The sequence below is a fragment of the Heloderma suspectum genome, chromosome 2 (genome assembly GCF_057233095.1).
Source record: "Heloderma suspectum isolate Gila_16-S chromosome 2, 16-S_ref, whole genome shotgun sequence".
Classification (NCBI taxonomy): domain Eukaryota; kingdom Metazoa; phylum Chordata; class Lepidosauria; order Squamata; family Helodermatidae; genus Heloderma; species Heloderma suspectum.
Genome location: NC_139459.1, coordinates 173711588 through 173730708, shown reverse-complemented (window position 1 = coordinate 173730708; position 19121 = coordinate 173711588). Strand labels below are relative to the sequence as shown.

The 19121-nt window shown below is 50.2% G+C and overlaps 2 protein-coding genes across 2 annotated transcripts; one reads left to right on the top strand and one right to left on the bottom strand.

Moving 5' to 3' along the window:
• The first annotated feature begins 2149 nt into the window (after positions 1 to 2149).
• LOC146353299 (LHFPL tetraspan subfamily member 5 protein-like) lies at positions 2150 to 8601 on the top strand. Its single transcript, XM_084836152.1, has 3 exons — positions 2150 to 2785; positions 6487 to 6729; positions 8454 to 8601. Exons 1-3 carry the CDS (start codon positions 2353 to 2355, stop codon positions 8480 to 8482), a joined length of 705 nt encoding a protein of 234 aa, XP_084692278.1. The 5' UTR covers positions 2150 to 2352; the 3' UTR covers positions 8483 to 8601.
• Positions 7747 to 17210, bottom strand: PCSK1N (proprotein convertase subtilisin/kexin type 1 inhibitor). Its single transcript, XM_084836151.1, has 3 exons — positions 17067 to 17210; positions 12164 to 12759; positions 7747 to 10237 (listed from the first exon to the last, which is right to left on the bottom strand). Exons 1-3 carry the CDS (start codon positions 17115 to 17117, stop codon positions 9976 to 9978), a joined length of 909 nt encoding a protein of 302 aa, XP_084692277.1. The 5' UTR covers positions 17118 to 17210; the 3' UTR covers positions 7747 to 9975.
• Positions 17211 to 19121: the final 1911 nt, after the last annotated feature.

The following is a 19121-nucleotide window of genomic DNA, read 5'->3' as shown; positions in this document are numbered from 1 at the left end:
CCCCTGTTTTTTTTTGGGGGGGGGATTGAAATGAGGGCACCACTCAGTCTTTTAGGCCTTGTTCTCCTTGAGTTGGTCAACCTGCGCCTGGACTGTATCATTGCAAGTGGTGTCCGAATGCTCCTCTATGGCAGGGCAGGGGCATACATACAGAGTTAGCATGTCAGGGAGAAGGCTAGGCTAAAACTCTGATATTCTCTGATATGATCGCTATTTACATGCAAGGCCACTTTCTTTGCCATATGGAGGCGCATTCAAACATGTCAGCTGCCACCTGCAGTGATATGGTCCAGGCTCAGGTTGAGCATCTCGGTGAGAACTAGGCCTAAGAGGTTTATTATTATTATTATACCCCACCTTTTCCCCAGTATTGGGACACAAGGCGGCTTACAAAAATTAAAACATATGAAAATATACAAAGGTTAAAAAATACATTAAACAACAATGTAATTAAAATTATATTAAAACGTTAAGACAGCATTTTAAAACAGCATTTAAGCAGCTTACCCCCAGGTTCCAACTATGTCCCAAAGGCCTGCTGGAACAAGAATGTTTTAGTCTGCTTCCGGAAACAAATCAAGGAGGGAACCATCCTAGCCTCCCTGGGAAGGGTGTTCCACAGCTGTGGGGCAGCCACGGAGAAGGCCTTCTCCCAGGTTCCCACCAAACGTGCCAGTGACAGTGGTGGGACTGAGAAAAGGGCTTGCCCAGAAGATCTCAGGACATGGGCAAGTTCATAAGGGAGGATATGGTCTTTCAGATAACCTGGACCGGAGCCGTATAGGGCTTTATAGGTTATAGCCAGCACTTTAAATTGTGCCCGGAACAGACTGGAAGCCAGTGAAGCTGTTTTAACAAGGGAGTTGTATGCTGCCTGTAACCAGCCCCAGTCTGGCAGCAGCTCTTTGAACCAACTGCAGTTTCCGAACACTCTTCGTAGGCAGCCCCACGGAGAGCATGTTGCAGTAATCCAAACGGGACGTAACTAAGGCATGTGTCACGGTGGCCAGATCAGATTTGAGTGGTGTCCTCCATTCAAATCTTACCTTCACCAAGAATTCAGTAGCAGGCTGGGCTGGAAGAACCCCTCTTCTCTCTCACGTGATCCGCCTTCCCTCCGCCCCGCAGTCTGAAGTGGCACATTCGAACTAGCGCGACATACGGCAGCGCTGCGTAACAATAAACAGGCCCCGCGTCTTCCATAAAATCTCATTGGGGTGGGGGTGGGGGACCCAGCGTTAGTCTGCGGCCCCCTGTTGGAAGCTCAGCCGAATCCCTCGTCCGCAGAAAGCAATGGGGTTTGCCAGCGGAGGCTGGTGGCCCCGATTTCGGCGGGGCCGTGCATGCATTCTGGGCTCCCGCCAGAACTTTAAAGGAGCTATCCAAGGTGCTGAAGCCGAGGCCCAGAACAGGTTCAGCACCTTGGATGGCTCCTCTGGAGTTCTGGGTTGTTCTGACTGCACCCCAGAGAGGATTCACGGCCCCACGGACATCGGAGCCCGCAGCCTCCACGTGGGGCTGTGTTCCCGAAGCCTAGCGTTCTCGCCGATTTGGGGAGGCGCTCTCCGGCGGCGGCATCTTCCTCTCCCCCGCAGCAGCCCTCCTCCCCCGCCGTGCCCCCCCTTGCTTTCCCAAGCCAAGGCCAGGGACGATTTAGCAGCTGGTGAGCATCAGCCTGCCCGGGTGCGGGGGCCAATGGGCGGCCGCGGCAGGTGCCTTCGGCGCGGCGCACCCGCCTCTCCCGCCCCATCTTCGCCGCGGCTCCCGCTGAGCGACAGCGCGAGACGAGGGGACGGGGCGAGCCGGGCGCTTGGCCAAGGGGCTTCTTCGGCCCCCCCCGCCCCACACCGGAGGAGTCAGAGCCGGTCTATGGGGTGACCGGGACAGGGGAGCGCCTCCCTCCCTCGGCACCCGGCGAAGGAAGCTAGCCAGCCTCGGGGAAGGCGGGGATGGAGCAGCCCGTCCACCACCCCCGCCCAGCGGAGGAGTGTAAGCACTGCAGAGGGAAGGGAGCTTGGCAACCCTCGCCCCGGAGGGAGCCTGCACGGAGCCAGTGACTTGCCCGCTCCCAGACGAGGAGGAGGAGGAGGAAGAGGAGGAGGAGGGTCGTCGCTGCTGGAGTAAAGGAATGCAGAAATATCCCAGGGGAGGAGTCGAGCCAGGAGCCGAACAAGAGAGAGGAAGCGATATCTGGACAGGGGAGGGTGTGCAGCAGCTGGGTTCCAGCAGCAAGCCAGACGTTCCCTCTTGGGAAAGAGGAAAGGCAGCATAGCTGTGTGTCCTAGTGGAGGCTGTCTGGAGCCAAGGCGGGCGGCTGGAGGCCCCTTCAAAGAAAGAGAGCTGTGGTGGGCCATGCTGGCGGCTCGAGAAGCGGCCGCGCTCTACCAGACGGATTTTGTGCGCAATGCCCGGGCGGTGGGCGCCCTCTGGGCCGGCTGCACCCTCTGCTTTGGCATCCTAGAGGTCGTGGTGCTGATCCAGCCGGCCTGGGTGCAGACGGCTCCGCTCACCTACCAGCTGCCGCCCTCGGGGGTCCTGCCTGACCCCAGTGTGAGCGCTGTGGGATCGTTTGGCCTGTACCAAGTCTGCACAGAGCAGGACAGCGCCCTCCAGTGTGAGGGGTCGCTGGTCACCCTGACCCCCATCCCATCCTTCAAGGCGGCGGCTGTCTTTGTCCTGATGGCCCTGGTGCTGGTGATGGGCAGCGTGGCGTCCTTGGGTCTATTCTGGCTCTGCAGCCCTGGGACTGTCTACAAGGTGTGTGCCTGGCAGCAGCTTTCAGCAGGTGAGAGAAAGGAGAGAGAGAGAGAGAGAGAGAGAGGGAGAGAGAGAATAAAGTGCCTCCTTAGTGGGAGCAAAGGGCAGGCGCCCTGTGCTATAGCTGGGTGCAGGTGAGAGTGGGCAGCTTTGGGCCATCATCCCAAAGAAATTCTTCTTCTTTTTCTTCTACTTCATGATGATGATAACAATAATAGTAACATCAAGAGGAGGAAAACTGGAGTGGGATGGGGCAATACTTTGCAAAAAGGGACATACCAGGGCTCAAGTCCTGCACAAGCCACTCAGCGTGGTTGCTTGGTGGTAACATATTTAAAAGACAGACCACAGCGTTCCATCATGCGCTGGTGTGTCCAAGAAACACAGTCCAAGCTGCGGCTGTGCAGATGGAAGCAAGCTTGATTCTCAATAGGTGGAAGTTGCCGGGAGCAGATGTCACATTTCACTCCTACTTCCAGTGGTGTCCCTGAATACATTGACTGTTCACTCTGCAGTGACAGCCAACCCTGCACTCTACCCCTGACTGTGGGTGGCCTGGCCTTCACCATCAGGGGATCCTGCTGTGGATGGCAACCCCTCCCTGCTTCCTCCCTAGAGATATAAGAAGATATACCTTCCCTGAGATATAAAGGTCTCCTGCTCATAGCTCACCCATCTTCATCATGGATGTTCTGCTACTACAGCCTTCTCCAACAGAGTGCCTTCCAGATGTATTGGACTACAACTCCTATCAGCCCCAGCCAGCATGGTCAATGGTCAGGGATGATGAGGGTTGTAGTGCAAAACATCTGGAAGGCACCAGCTTGGGGAAGCCTGTGCTAGTATTTCATAATGCTTAGCATTTATCTAGTGCAAGGGTAGGCAACCTGGTGCCCTCCCAATGTTTCATGCTACAACCTTCATCAGCCTCAGCCAGTGTGGCCAGTGGTCAGGGTTTAGGGGAGTCATAGTCCAAAACATCTGGGGGGCATCTCTGATCTAGTGCTTTAGAGTGTTCTCAGACCACTTAATGTACACTGTATATTATACATGATCCAAGCAATATTTACACCAGCCCCATAAAATTGACCAGTATTATTATCTATTATTATTTCCACCAGCATTGCATCTTCTCAGTGTCGTCCAGTGGAGCTTTTCTGAGTGGTTCGTGCCTTGTTACATTCTGGGCCAGGGAGAGAGACTGTGGAACCCTTGGTTGCATGCTGTGACAAGTTTGCATGGCACTTTGAAGATAAAGTCGCTCAGATTCACCATGAATTGGACACCATGATTAATGCAGTTCCATTGGTACAGGCGTTCAGAGCACTGTCTGGTCCAGTTCTATTGGATGAGTTTCAGTTATTGAGGCTACTTGTGTGCTTGACCCTTGCCCTTCATGGCTTATTAAATCAAATAAGGAGGGGATGCTCAGCTGGGTCCAGGAGGTTGTAAATTCCTCCTTGACAGAGGGAGTGGTACCTGCCGCTTTAAAAGAGGTGGTAATTAGACCACTCCTGAAAAAGCCTAACCTGGACCCAGAGGATGTTAACAATTATAGGCCAGTGGCCAAAATCCCCTTCTTGGGCAAGGTGCTTGAGTGGGTGGTTGCAGGACAGCTCCAGGCACTCTTGAATGAAACGGATTATCTAGATCCATTTCAATCGGGCTTCAGGCCTGGTTTTGGAACGGAAACTGCCCTGGTCGCCCTGTGGGATGACCTCTGCCGGGAGAGGGACAGAGGGAGTGTGACCCTGTTGATTCTCCTGGACCTCTCGGTGGCTTTCGATACCATCGACCATGGTATCCTTCTGGATAGGTTGTCTGGGTCGGGAGTTGGAGGCACTGCACTGCAGTGGTTCTGCTCCTACTTGGATGGCTGACTCCAGAAGGTGGTGCTGGGGGATTATTGCTCTGTGCCATGGCAATTGTGCCATGGGGGTCCACAGGGCTCTATTTTATCCCCTGTGCTGTTTAACATCTACATGAAGTCGCTGGGGGAGGTTATCCGGAGGTGTGGGCTGAGGTGCCATCAATATGCGGATGACACCCAGCTCTACCTCTCTTTCTCATCAAACCCAGGTGAGGCAGTGGCTGTTCTGAATCCGGGCCTGGGCATGGTAATGGACTGGATGAGGGCCAATAAACTGAAACTCAGTCCAGACAAGATGGAGGTACTGTTAGTGGGTGGTTCGTCTGCCCAGCTAGGTGATGTTCAACCTGTTCTGGAGGGGTTGCACTCCCCCTAAAGGATCACGTTCATCATTTGGGGGTGCTCTTGGATCCAGAACTGTCACTTGAGGCACAGGTGAACTCAGTGGCACGGAGCACTTTTTATCAGCTTAGGCTGGTATACCAACTACGCCCTTATCTGGACAGAGATAGCCTAGGTACAGTTATCCATGCTCTGATAACCTCTCGTTTGGATTACTGCAATGCGTTATATGTGGGGCTGCCTTTGAAAATGGTCTGGAAACTTCAGCTGGTCCAAAATAGGGCAGCAAGATTGTTAACAGGGACTGGCCAGCGAGCTCATATTACGCCAGTACTTTTCCAGCTGCACTGGCTGCCAGTCCATTTCCGGGCCCAATTCAAAGTGCTGGTATTAACATTTAAAGCCCTGAACGGCTTGGGGCCAGGTTATCTGAAGGATCACCTCCTCCCATATGTGCCTGCCTGGACCTTAAGATCATCCTCAGCGGCCCTTCTCTGTGAGCCCTTGCCAAAGGAAGTGAGGCGGGTGGCTACTAGGAGGAGGGATTTCTCTGCTGTGGCACCCCGGCTGTGGAATGAGCTCCCTAGTGAGGTTTGCCTGGCACCTACATTGTATTCTTTCTGGCGCCAGGTGAAGACCTTTTTATTTTCCCAGTCATTTTAGCATTTTAGCTTTGTAGACTTTTAGCTTTGCTGTTTTAAATCTGTATTTTAAATCCCTGCACTGCTGCTAGGTTTTATTCTGGTTTTATTCTGGTTGTATTGTTTACTGTGGTTTTAATGTTTTTAATGTTTTGTATTGTTTTATTGTGTGCTTTTTGGTGTTAATTTTTGTGAACCGCCCAGAGAGCTTCAGCTATTGGGCGGTATAGAAATGAAATGAAATGACATGAAATAATGAATGAATGAATGAATGAATCTAATCATATTACAGATGAAGGGCTGTGGCTCAGAGAATAATGGCTTGCCAAAATCCACCTAGCACACTCATTGTTGAAGTGTGATTTGACCAGGAGGCTTCCTGACTAACAATTCTTAGCTCACTGGGCTGTAGCTGCTCTTGAATACCACACCTATTCATTTAATGGTTGCCGCTGAAGCAGGATCCAGCCCAAGTGATGTGCCCCAGTAGCTATTGTGCTGCTGCAAGGGACGCTGGGAGACAACTCTCAGTCCATGTGGTGCAGCTTTTTGGGGCTGCAAAAGGTCTTGGGCTCAAGCCTGCCCAGAGCTCATACTGGAGAAGCTACCTCTAATTCCAGGTGTGTGAGTGCCAGTTACAGTTACTCATTGAGGAGGGATAGGACACTCTGCACCTGCTTAGGGGCATTCTCTTATCTTATCATGACTTCCTAGGTCCTAGGACTGAGACCTGGTAGGAATGCAAACCATGATGGGCCCTGGTTCAAACTGACCCCCTCAATCCTATGGGGGTGTCTCTGTAGAGACCACACCGTTATTAACTCCTTCCCTCTTCCTCTGTTTCTCCCTCCCTCTCTCTGTATGTCTGTTTCACAGCAACTTGTCAGGCGCTTGGCTGCTTGGTTTTCCCAGATGGCTGGGGAGCCCCAGAGGTGCGGGCTCTTTGTGGGCCTCGGGCTAGGAGCTACACCCTGGGCACCTGTACAATACACTGGGCCTTTACCCTGGCCTTGCTGGGCATAGCTGATGCTCTGGTACTGGCTACCCTTGCTTTTGTGCTGGGAAACCGACAGGATGCTCTGCTACCTGCAGGCTACGCACCACCCTCAGGGGGGAGAGGTAAGCAATTGCACATTCCCGCCTCCTCCCCCTATTTCTTGGCAATGATGGGAGCCAAAGGAGGCTTCAGCTAGGACTAGCTACCTTAGAAGCAGGGCTGACAGCAGTGTTACCTGTTGCCTAGTAATGGCCAGTTAGGCAACAAGGATGCAACTGGCACAGGGAAAGGTGGAGGAGGCTGGCAGTGCTCTGAGAGAGATGGAAGCAAAAAGTTCATTCTTTCTGGCACTTGTAAAACCCTTCCCGCAAATATACCAATAGCAGTTGCTTCCCAAAGAACACAAAGTCTGTGCACACACGTGTTCGCACACTCACACGTGCACACACAGAGTCCCCAAAAGCTAGATTCTAAGAATTGCAAATTTGCCTGGAGCGCTTGTTTTGTACCATTTCTGCTACTCGTAGGGAAGATAATGAGTCTTCAGGACTCATAGCTGCGGCTAAGGGTCAATGGGTCTGGGCATGTGCCAGGGCCCACACCCAGTGATGAGGCCCACCTGCCATGAGCAAGTGCCGCCATCTTGAATCCAAGTAGCTCCCAGTCTAGCCTGGTCTGCTCAGAGAGTGGGCATGTGTTGCCTCTGACCTTGCCAAGCCCCATGTGAAGTATGTCTCAGAATCTTAGGCCTGGTACCAGTTGTGGGGACTGCTGGGGACTCAGCACCCCACAAGACCACCACTGATGTCTGCCCTGGAGTTCCTTTCAGAATTTCCCCCCCCAGCAAACAGTGAACAGATCAACACCAGCCACTGAACAGCCCCATATTGATTACCCACAATGCCACCTCAGGGCAATTGTGGGAAATTAAAATGGCGCCACTTGGTGCCGATTCAAGTGCTGTGCTTTCTGCTGCCGCCACCCCCATCTGATCCCGCCGAAGTAGCAGGGAGCCCACCAGAAGGCACTTTGCTGAGGCTCCCCTCAAACAGCTCAGTTCACAGATGCTGCTGTGGGGAGGTCACATAGTTGACTAATCCAGCTGTAATGTTTCAAAGTGGAGGCACTTTCACAACCATATGATTGAAAGTTTATTTGTGAATACAGAAGCTATGTCAGAAATGGCCCTAAGACAGACCAAAGATTCAACTTTTCTATGCTAGTTGGGAGAGTGAGGAAGAGACCAAAACAGGACGCAGGAAAAGGAACAACACAAGAAGGGAAGGCCCAGAACATTTTGGTTCCTGCGGCAGAAGATCCCTATCACGCCTCCCCCACAGTAGACATTTAAAAGTAACTGATGCTTTCATATGAAAGAACGGCCAGCCCTCAGTTACATGCAGAAAACACATTCTGGGAGACAATGGGGAAGCCACTCACGCCTCACTGCGTTGCTGCCCACACCTCTTCCCTCACAGTCTTCTGTCACATTTGTAACCCCAGCATGCATGTGGGAAACACTTTAATTAAAAAAAAAAAAAGTAGCAACTTTCTCCTTAAAAACAAACAAAAAACCATCAAAAAATTATGGTGGTGCCTCTGTTGTGATCCAGTGGTGGGCAAGGCCAGCCATGCAGGTAGCGATTGTCTCCTGGTGATACCGTGAAGGGAGGGGGATAGACAAAGGCAGTGTTGGCCTTAGCAAGCATTGGGGGAATTTGGGTGCCGCTTCAGGTTTGGGATGGCATTGGCTGTGGGTCACCACATACCAAGTGAAGGCCAGTACTTTAGAAAATCTGTCTTATTATTTCCTCCTTTTCCTCCCACCTCCCATGTATGCACACAGGTGTTACCTCAGCATTGACTCCAGATTGATCCGTTCCCTTTGCAGTCTCACCTTCCAGTGGGCATCCTGCAGAGCTGGACACACACTTACCAAAATGAAGCCATGGTCTTGCTGTGCCTGGCTGTTGCAATAAATTTTTTTTTTAATGAAATATGCTGTGTATTTATTGTTAACTTCTACAGCGGTTTTCATATGCTTTTGAAAATCTTTTTAGCATTCTTGTTCATCTTCAGCATTACTCTCCAGGGCAGATCATTCCTATTTTACAAATGGGGAAACTTGATGGTAGGAAGATTGTGATTTGCCCAAAGCTATCCAGCGAGGTTTGTGACGGCAGTAGGGCCTGGTTCTTCCAGCTCCATAGTTCAACATTCTGTCTGGAAGAACAAAATGGAGCCTAGAATAGCCTTATGCTCAAAATGGGGAGTAGGTGGGTTGGTTATAGATTCTGAACCTCCTATTCCAGAACTTACTGTTTGTTTTTAATAAGAGCCAGCACCTATATCAGGGGTGTTGAACCTCTGTTAAACAGCCTGAGGGCCAAATTCAATTTTGAAGAAGCTCTCAGGGGCCACATTTTAGTTGGTATACAAACAATACCAACATACTTTAGCTTAAAGCTGTTACTGCCGGTAATGAAGCCTTTTGGAGAGGCATTTCAACTGTTTAGAATGGGGAAAAACTGTGCAAAAGCCAGGAAACCACCAAATGATAGGTGGTTGGGAGAAAGGGGGCATGGCCATATGGGGAATCTGGGAAGGCTGGAATGGGACCCACGGTGGGCCAGATTTGGCCCACAGGGCTGAGGTTCAACACCCCTTGACCTATAAGCAGGAACACCAGCGTGGTATTATTTAAACAAGGTATGAAAAGAAAGACACCAACAAGGCCATGGCTACGTTAAAATACCTGATGGGACTTTTTATTCATTAATTCATCAACACCAAAACTTTGGCCACAAGCATTGTCAACATGGCAACAAATCAGCAAGGGGGTGCATATGTATTTGTGTGTACTGAGTAGGAGTGAACACAAGGGGTCTTACACACCAGACAGAAACAAGCAGGTAGGAACTGGGGGGGAAGGGGTGAGAGACAGAGTGGATGGAATGGGAATATTAAGGCAGAAGGAAGATTTGGAGGCTGGGAGTTTGTTGGAGCCACATTAAAAAAAGCCAGGATGTGAGGAAACTGAGGCTGAGAATGCCCAGCTCTGGTTTGGGGTTGTGGGGAGCTCATCAGCATTAAAATGCATCCACTGAACTGAACTGGAGCTTTTTATTAGGGCACTCAGAAGGTTAGTGTGGAGAACAGGCCCCCCCCAATAACAATGGAACTGGGATTTGGGGACCCCAGCCTGAAGCTACCCCCTTCCTCCCCAGTATATTGGGGTCACAAGGCAGAACAGAGGCAGGAAAAAACACTAGGTGTCGCTCACAGTCCATTGACATTCAGAGACTGGCAAGAGGGGCCGTGATGAGGTGGCTGCCCCCATTTGTTTCCCCCACAGAGGCAAATTCCTGCTATTCAGGAAGATACCGAAGCCTCTGAGCTCCCCCAGTCACACTCCTCCTCCCCCCAGCCCCTTCCCCTTCTGTCCGCTTGACTCGCTGCAGCTGGGGTTCCCCCCCAGCTTCCCCACCCAGTCGCTTGACCCGCAGAAGATTGGGGGGCTCAGGTAGGTCGCCTGCATCAAAGATGGCACGCCTCAGGCGCCTGGGGGACATGGGGAGACGCTGGGGGGCCAAGTTGCTTGCTCCTGACAAGATCCTGCCAATGAGGTACCTGCAAAAGACAGAGAAAGAGGGGGATAGAACTCAGGAGTCCACCGGATGGCCTTTTCCCCAGTTCAAACCCACCAGAAACCTTTACCGGAGCCAAGAACTGACCTTAACTCCTAAACATGCTTTCCACCTCCCCTCTAAAAAGCTGGAGATAGAATTCCTAAAGTATGAGCATAAGACTCCCATCCCTGCCTTACCCACTAGGCCTAATTTCCAATGTCAGAACCCAGAAAACCCACTGTGCATCCCCCACTACTGAAGTACCCAGGCAAGGATGAGGGGACTGGAAAGAATTTCTGGGCCTGCTGCTCCATAGGGCCCACAGATATGCCTGGATTCTTCTCTCAAGCTGTGGACTCATTCTCTTGACATTCATTCTGGGATTGGTCTTTGCCTCTACCCCTCTCCATACCCTACGGTGGTGATTTTTAATGTGTGTTGTGGGGGAACCTGAAGTTCCCTGGAAGCTATCTTAGATTTCTCAGGGAGAAGATCAAGAATGGTAGGCCAGCTTTGATGAAAGACAAAGCTCGCCCACCACTACTAATCTCCTCTAGAAAGTGTGTGCCCTAGAAAGTATCCCAGAATCTTTTGTAGCACGCTGAGGTCCCATGGCTGATATACAAGGGTTCCCTCAAAGCAGAAAGATTGAAAACCCATCACTCTAGAGTGGAAGGCTCTGCGTTCACTGGCCATCTCACAGGTCAAAGCAAAACAAGAACAAAGATCATAGGTGGAAGCAAAACAGCAAAACTCTAAATATAAGCAAAGTTGCCCTTCTAGTCATGGAAGACGTTTTGATGCAGTGGAGACTTCTCAGAACGGGAGTGGGGGGAGGCGATTTTCATTGCTTCCCACTTTCCTCTGCTGCTCCCTGCACCCATCAAAAATCTGCTCCAGGGGGCTGGGGCAGTCTCCGGAATAGTGTGGGAGGTGGTGCAGGGAGCTGCAACAGAAAGGGGGAATTTGTGAAAATTGGCTCCTTCCCCCCACCCCCTTCCATTCATGGAATCCTCTGCTGGATCAAAGAGCCTACTGTGAATAAAAGGACACTGTTGGATAGAACCCAAGCAGTCTAATATATTATTATATTATTGTTTGAATAACATTTAAAACAATAATTAAGTACCAAGCACCTACCAAGTGAGAAGCAGGTTTACTCCTTACTAAGCAATTAGCAGGTGAATGTTACCCTAATTGAAAGGCTGGAGTTGTTTCATTTTCAAATGAGAGCTGCAAATTTATGGAAGTCCCTAGGATAGCCCTGAGAGGCCCTGTGCCTCACAGCATATCCCATGGCAAGTTCAATGCCTAAGGCCCACATTTTCTCCAACTGGTATTTCCTAGGGTGAAAAAGGCTTTTTAAAAATGTACATTCTAGGTGAGGATTTGCATGTCTGAATGAATTCTTCAAGCAAAAACACACTCCCTGCATATAGAAAAATTGCATATTGGGGAGGTTAGGCTGACCCCTTGTTCTGACATGCTAGTTTTCTACATGCAGGGAGGAATGGTTGCTTTGTTTTTTTAGTGGGATAATATTCAAACATGCAAAACCCCACATCTGCAGCTTCACGTTTTATAGGGCAGGAAAAAGCTCTACTATTTAAACCTGGTGAAAATATAAACTGCCTCTAAATTTCTTACGAACTGTTTCCTGTTTCTTGAACTGTTCCCTGAAATACTACGTCATTCCTGTTTTCTTATCTTTAAAAAATATTAAATTAAATTAATATATGAGGGCAGCTAGAATTTATTCCGCGATGAAGTATGAGTGGGCACTCTGCTCATGTTCATAGGCACTCTCTTCTTTATTACTTCGTGAGTGGCACAGTTGAGAAATGACATTCAAAACCATTTCCGGGGCTAAGCCCTAGTTCAAAGTAGGCGCTGACATTTCCTTCTCCAGGTGCCCCATTCCAGCTACCTCAGCATTTCAGGGTCCATCTCTCCAGCAGGCTCTTCCTCGCCTACCAGCTCTTCTTGGGGTTCAAAACCTCCTTCGGGGACCCAGTAACGATTTGGTAGTGATCTAGGCGGAGAGGAGCCACCCGCTAAGCCGGTCTCATCGTACTCGGGGTACAACGGGGCACCCTTTGCTTCATCCCAAAGCCTTAGCAGGTTTGCCAGATAGACAGATTCCTGGTCCCGGCGATGCCCATCCTGAAGGAGGCGCTGCAGGGCAAGAGCCAGGCGCTCGTCTGGCTGGAACTGGTTACTGGGTGCCACTACTGCCCTCTCTAGTGCTTGGGCCAAGCGGTCATCTTGCAGCTGGTTACCGGAGGAAGCCATGGCTCTCTCTAATGCTTGGGCGAGTTGCTCTTCCGGCAGCTGACTGCCAGGGGACGACATGGCTCTCTCCAGCGCTGCCAGCCGGACCAGTTCAGGGTAATACACTTCATTCGCCAAAGCGGTCTCAACAGCCTCATAGGGCGCCCCCTGAAGCTCACGTCGAATCCGCCTTGCCCCCCCAGACAAGTTGTGATTCAGCCCTCCACGGGAGTTGCCAGTGGTGGAGAGAGGCTGTAAGAAACAAGGAGGATGATTGGAAGGGAGAGAAGAAGACAAAGGTCAGAAATGCGGCTGGTGGAAAATGGGGCAGGAGGGTGGTACTATACCACCACCATCGCCCCGCAGCCGGCTAGTAGCTAGAAATTTTGTGTAACTTGGAATTCATCATAAGTCACTGCGAAACAGCAAAAAAAAAATGCAAGTAGTTTAATAAGTTTAAAATACATTTGGAATTTGTTATTATTATTATTATTAAATGGCACAATCTAGCCAAAGCAGCCTTCCCCAACCTGGTCCTCACAGCTGTTTTGGATGTCAGCTCCCATCAGCTCCATCCAACATGGCCAATATTCAGGAATGCTGAGAGTTGTAGACCAAACCATTTGGAGGTTCCCAGGTTGGAGAAGCCTGAGCCAAAGCTAAGCACTTTAAAATCCCATTGATTTCAGCAAGGGGAGAATACTTCACTTTCTCACTGAAATCAAAAGGGCTTTATTTTTAATTTTTAATTAATTAATTAATTTTTAAACATTTTTCTCCTATCCTTCCTCTGGGGAGCTCTGGATGGCATGATTCCCAAGCCAATTTTATCCTCCCAACAACCTCTGAAATAGGTTAGGCCGAAGACGGTGACTGGGTCCAATGTCACCCAGGTTGCTCCATGGCTGAGGATAGGCTGGGGTGGGATAAGATCTATAGGAAGCAGAGCTAGATTTAAGCCTCAGTGAGTTAACCGAGTATGAAACTGCCTGTGCATTTCTCTGTTGTCTCTGTAAGTAAAAGAGTTAGACATACTTAAAACACACACACACACACAAAAGCTAAAAATCCAAGCATGAAAACTGGATCCCCCCCCCCCCCCCGTGGCGAAAGGCTAGCTCTTTAGCCATAGAAATAAGATGCATTCCAGATTTTTCTCCTGGATTTCAGTCTAGATTCCCCCCCATCCCCCCAAGGCAAGTGATAGTAGCCATCTGTATCGGCAAAAAGACAGAAAATCCAATGGTATCTTGGAGATCCGCTGATTTATTGTAGAATTCATAGCAGAAACATTCATAGGAGCATTCATAGGAAACAACAAATAGCTCACGTCACCACAAACCAATTTGCCTCCAAACTGCCAAAGCATGTTTTGGGGGTGGGAAGCTTTGTAGATGTGGATGTCTATATTTCTGCATCTCCAAATGATATTATTGGTTAGAGTTGCATACATTATTTTGTCTTAACAATCTTTTCAAAGCTTCGATGAAGATTGGCAAAGATTGGCTTTCATTCATTCATTCATTCATTCATTCATTTATAGAATTTATAGGCCATCCTCTAACTGATTACAATAAATATTCACATGCACGCATGTGCATAAATATATATATAAATTCAATCTTCATCAGCCAGTACACCCCCCCCCCACACACACACACAGGTGTAGATGACTTCTTCCAATTTCCGGCCCACCAACTCAGTACACACCAATATGATCTGCATTAGACCCCCCCTCCCCCGCTCTACCCTGATCAACTTCTTGCTCATTGCAAATCACTGTATGCCCTTCACACAAGTCACATCTATGTAACTACTAGTCAAATGTCTGGGCATTATTAAGGATTAATAATTAATTAATTAATATGATTGGGCTCCTACGAAGATATCAGCATATCTGCCAAGCTTTGGGGGCAGAAATGAAACTGTAGCATCCGTGCTCCCAGTCTTAGTGTAACCAGACCTGCCCCCTCCAACATTTACTTGAAGGGAGAAATCTACATGAGCCACAGCAAAATGCAGGCATTTAAGAAGGGGCCCTGTGGGAAATGTGTGTGTGTGTGTAATGGGAGGGTGGGGGCAGACAAAGGATCTGCAAGGAGAGGAGACAGGCTGGCAAGCCTCAAGCTGGGAATCTCTGCAGAGACCTACACACATAAATCAGTGAGGGTGCCAAAGAGGCTCTGCAGTCTTCCTGCAGGGTTAGTCACAACAACTGTGGGGAAGAGGGAAACAGAGAGGCCTCCGCTGAGTACACTGAAGAACTGCATTGATGGATCAGGGCTCTCCTGAGCCTTAATGGCTCCTTAACCATCCCAAGGTGATGTTCCACAAGACACTCAACATCCAGTCTGCGTCTGCCTTTGTTTTCAGCTACAACATCTTCCCCCGCCCCAAGGCCCCAGCGAATCAGTCAAGACTCCTGGAGCTCAGATGGGTGGCCAAGGATCGTAGACACACCGCTTACATGAAAGTCCACAATGGCTTGCATTTTGACACATGCCACCTTGCACCTCCCTTGTACCCACCCATTCCACCTTGCACACTCCTTTCACAACCACAGACATCACGATCCATTTCCTCTGCGGACACACCCAGCCACCATAGAGGAAACATACCCTCCCCGGCATTTTTTGGTACATGCAATGCATCTTACACACCCACTTGGGTCGGACCTCTTCCACAAAAGTGGGCCCCACTTGCCCTTAGGCACATACAGCAATCTTGTACTGCCTGCCCCTTTGCACATGTGTATCTCAGTGGAGGCTGGTGGCTCCAGTTTTGGAGGGGCAGTGCTTCCATTCTGGGTTTTAGTTAGAACCAGCCAGAACTCTAAAGGTGCTATCCAAGGTGCAGCACCCTATCCTCAGAATGGGTTCAGCACCTTGGATAGAACCTTTAGAGCTCTGGCTGGTTCTGTCTAAAATTAGAAAACTTAGAGTGGAGGCGCTGTATGCACAAAACATCAAAAAGGAAAAAATCCAAAGCACCTCTAACTATGGACTGTAATAATAATTTATGTATTGTGCAGATCTCTAAAATACTTGTGGACTATAAAAAATGTTTATTATGCAGATCTCTAAAATGCTCAACGTGTTTTGAGACTAGGTCTCTTCCTCAGGAGCAATAGATCTCTTCGACAAGCCTGCTTCTGTTTCTGTTGAAACTGATAGAACTCAGAGGCACTTTGGATTTTTCCTTTTTGATGTTTTGGTTCTGTCTAAAACCCAGAATGGAATAGAATCACCGCCCCTCTGAAACTGGAGCCAACAGCCTCCACCGGCGTATCCTGCTTTGCACAATTATTTCGCACACTTGCCATGTAGTTCAGTATCAGCACACACACACACGGTTTGTAACACCTACAAGCACCCACCCACAAGACTTGAAGAGCACACACAGTTGCTCGCAGTACATGCTCACGCATGAGTCATATACACAACCACACACTGAGTGACTTCACTGGATAGGTGGGTGAAAAATATGCGCACATGACTCACTGCGCTATGCTTGCCCATCACACACACACGCACACATAGATTCCCAGGTGTCCGTTCCTATTTAGGGTGCTTTCTTGTTCCAGATCATCACAGTCTTATACAATGTAAATCGATACTCTCTTGGTTTTCCACACTTCATCCTTCCCTCGCAAGATCAGAAATGCTCCTTCCTCCAGACATGACAGCCCCAAAGGGTCACTTAGTTTGTGGGTTTGGATTACCACTTGAATTGAATCATGGAGTCGGAAGGCGCTCAAGGGAGCCATCTAGTGTACTCCACCTGCAGCTGGCAACTGTGAGCGTTCGTCGGCAAGCCAGCCAGCTGGCCGGCCAGCCAGCTTCTCTTCTCTAGAGAGATCAAATCTACGCAATCCAGACGGAGGCAGGAAAACAGGTGCGCCACAGAAAGAGGCCGGCAAAGCAAATGGTTCTAGGTCAGCCTTCCCCAATCTGGAGCTCTCCAGATGCGCTGGGCTGCAACTCCCATGGTCCCCAGCCAGCCTGGCCAATTATGGCAATTATGGGAGTTGCAGCCCAGCAAACCTGGAGGGTCTCAGGTTGTTTGAGATGACTCGAGCAAGGAAGCCAAGCCACAAGCTAGGGCGGAGGGAGGGCACTACTAGTCCTATGTGTGTCGGGGGCTCCAGAAGAGATGTCACCAGATAACCCGGCACCCCAATATGTACACACACAGATAGATGGGTGGATAAATCGATAGCAGCAGAGGCTGGTGGCTCCAATGTCAGTGGGGCATTGAATCCACTCTGGGTTTCAGTCAGAACCAGCCTGAACTCTTATGGAGCTGAAGCACCTCGGAAGCTCCTTTAGAGTGTGGACTGGTTCTGACTGAAACCCAGAGCGGATTCGCCGCCCCACTGACATCGGCGCCACCAGCCCCCACTGATCGACAGTGTGCGGATCACACGATACATAAGCAGTCCATCACCGCCCCGCAGCACAGCCACACGCGTGTACATCCCACCTCCCAAGACAGTCGCGTTCACACGGCCAGCCTGCACGGCTGGGCTGGGGCGCCGGTGCTGGGTTCGAATCGCCTACCTTGGCGGCTCCGAGGCCCGAGAGCAGCGCGAGCAGCAGCGCCGGGCCCATCGCTCCCCTCGTTGGCGGACGGGAGGCAGAGGCTGCCCAGGCGGCGGCGGCGGCGACAGCAAGCGAGCGACGGAGCCGAGCCCGGACTGCACCAGAGGAGAGAGGGGAGCGCGCCAGACAATAGCGGCAGCTCCGCCCAGCCCAGCCGCTTCGTGGCTCCGCCTCTGCCCATCATTCAGCGGCCTTGTGTCAAGGGCAGGCGGAGGAGCGGCGGGGCGGACGCGGGCGGCTTGGCTGGGCCTTCGTCCCGGAACCCGTTTCGGCATCCTGGGACAACGCGAGGACAGCGGTGCCAGTGAGCACGTGCAAAGTGCCCTCCTTTCACCACTGAGCGGTTTACACAGGGTTTCGGTGGAAGGACGTGAAGAAACGGATCTCTGGAGGGAAAGGGATCGCTGGCTGCGATTTGTTGGTTTTGTGCTGTGGACAAGGAGGCGCTTGTTCATCTCTCCCAGCCACCCACAACAATCTCTCCCCTCCTCGACTCTGGGACATGTAAAGTAATACAGAGAGAGTGTTTCCGAGCATGTGTGGAGTGCATTCACCTTACTGCGCCAGCTTCCAGACAACTGAAATTAAGGGAAAGGCTTCCCGGTGAGGGCATCAGTCACACAAGAATGTGGCTTGAAGAGGTCTTGGAAAACTCTGTTTAGATATTGGGTTAGATCCAGACTTGGTCCTACTTAGACTAGATCCACTGAAATCACTGGGACTTCAGTTAGTCATGACTTAAGTCCTATGGATTACAATGGGTCTATTCGAAGTAGGACTAAGGTTGGGTGGTACTCAATGTTAGTCCTACCTAGAGCAGAACCATTGAAATGAATGAGATTTAAGTTAGACTAACATTTGGACTAACAATATCGACAAGGCTGCATATTGTCACCCTGCTTATTTAACTTATATGCAGGGTACATCATGAGAAATGCCGGGTTGGATGAATCAGAGGTCGGAATTAAGATTGCTGGGAGAATTATCAACAACCTCCGATATGCAGACGATACCACCCTAATGGCAGAAAGCGAAGAGGATCTCAAGAGCCTCTTGTTGAGGGTGAAAGAGGAGAGTGCAAAAGCTGGTTTGAAACGCAACATTAAAAAAACGAAGATCATGGCATCTGGCCCCATCACTTCCTGGCATATAGAAGGGGAAGAAATGGAAGCAGTGACAGATTTTACTTTCTTGGGCTCCAAGATCACCGCAGACGGTGACTGTAGCCATGAAATTAAAAGACGCTTGCTCCTGGGGAGGAAAGCTATGGCCAACCTAGACGGCATAGTAAGAAGCAGAGACATCACCTTGCCGACAAAGGTCTGTCTAATCAAAGCTATGGTTTTCCCAGTAGTAATGTATGGCTGTGAGAGCTGGACTATAAGGAAGGCTGAGCGCTGAAGAATTGATGCTTTCGAACTGTGGTGCTGGAGAAGACTCTTACGAGTCCCCTGGACTGCGAGGAGGTCAAATCAGTCCATCCTAAAGGAAATCAACCCTGAGTGCTCATTGGAAGGACAGATACTGAAGCTGAAGCTCCAATATTTTGGCCACCTAATGCGAAGAGAAAACTCCCTGGAAAAGACCCTGATGCTGGGAAAGACTGAAGGCCAAAGGAGAAGGGGACGGCAGAGGATGAGATGGCTAGATAGCATCACGGATGCAATGAATATGAACTTGAGCACGCTCCGGGAGAGAGCGCAGGACAGGAAGGCCTGGCGTGCTATGGTCCATGGGGTCACGAAGAGTCGGACACGACTGAACGACTGAACAACAACAACAACATTTGGATCCAACCCATTGGATAAACTCTCTGCATCCAAACCAAAATGTTTTTCCCTCCCTCCCTCCTTCCCTCCCCCCTTCATCCACTTCTCCAGCTCTCCAATTCCTTCCAGGATTTCATTTCACCCATCCTGTTTTGAAAAATGTTTAACCTGTTGTATCCTGCCCTTCCCCTTCATGGATCACCTCCTTGTTGTGGCGAAGGGCCTTGCGTAACTCAGTGAAGCC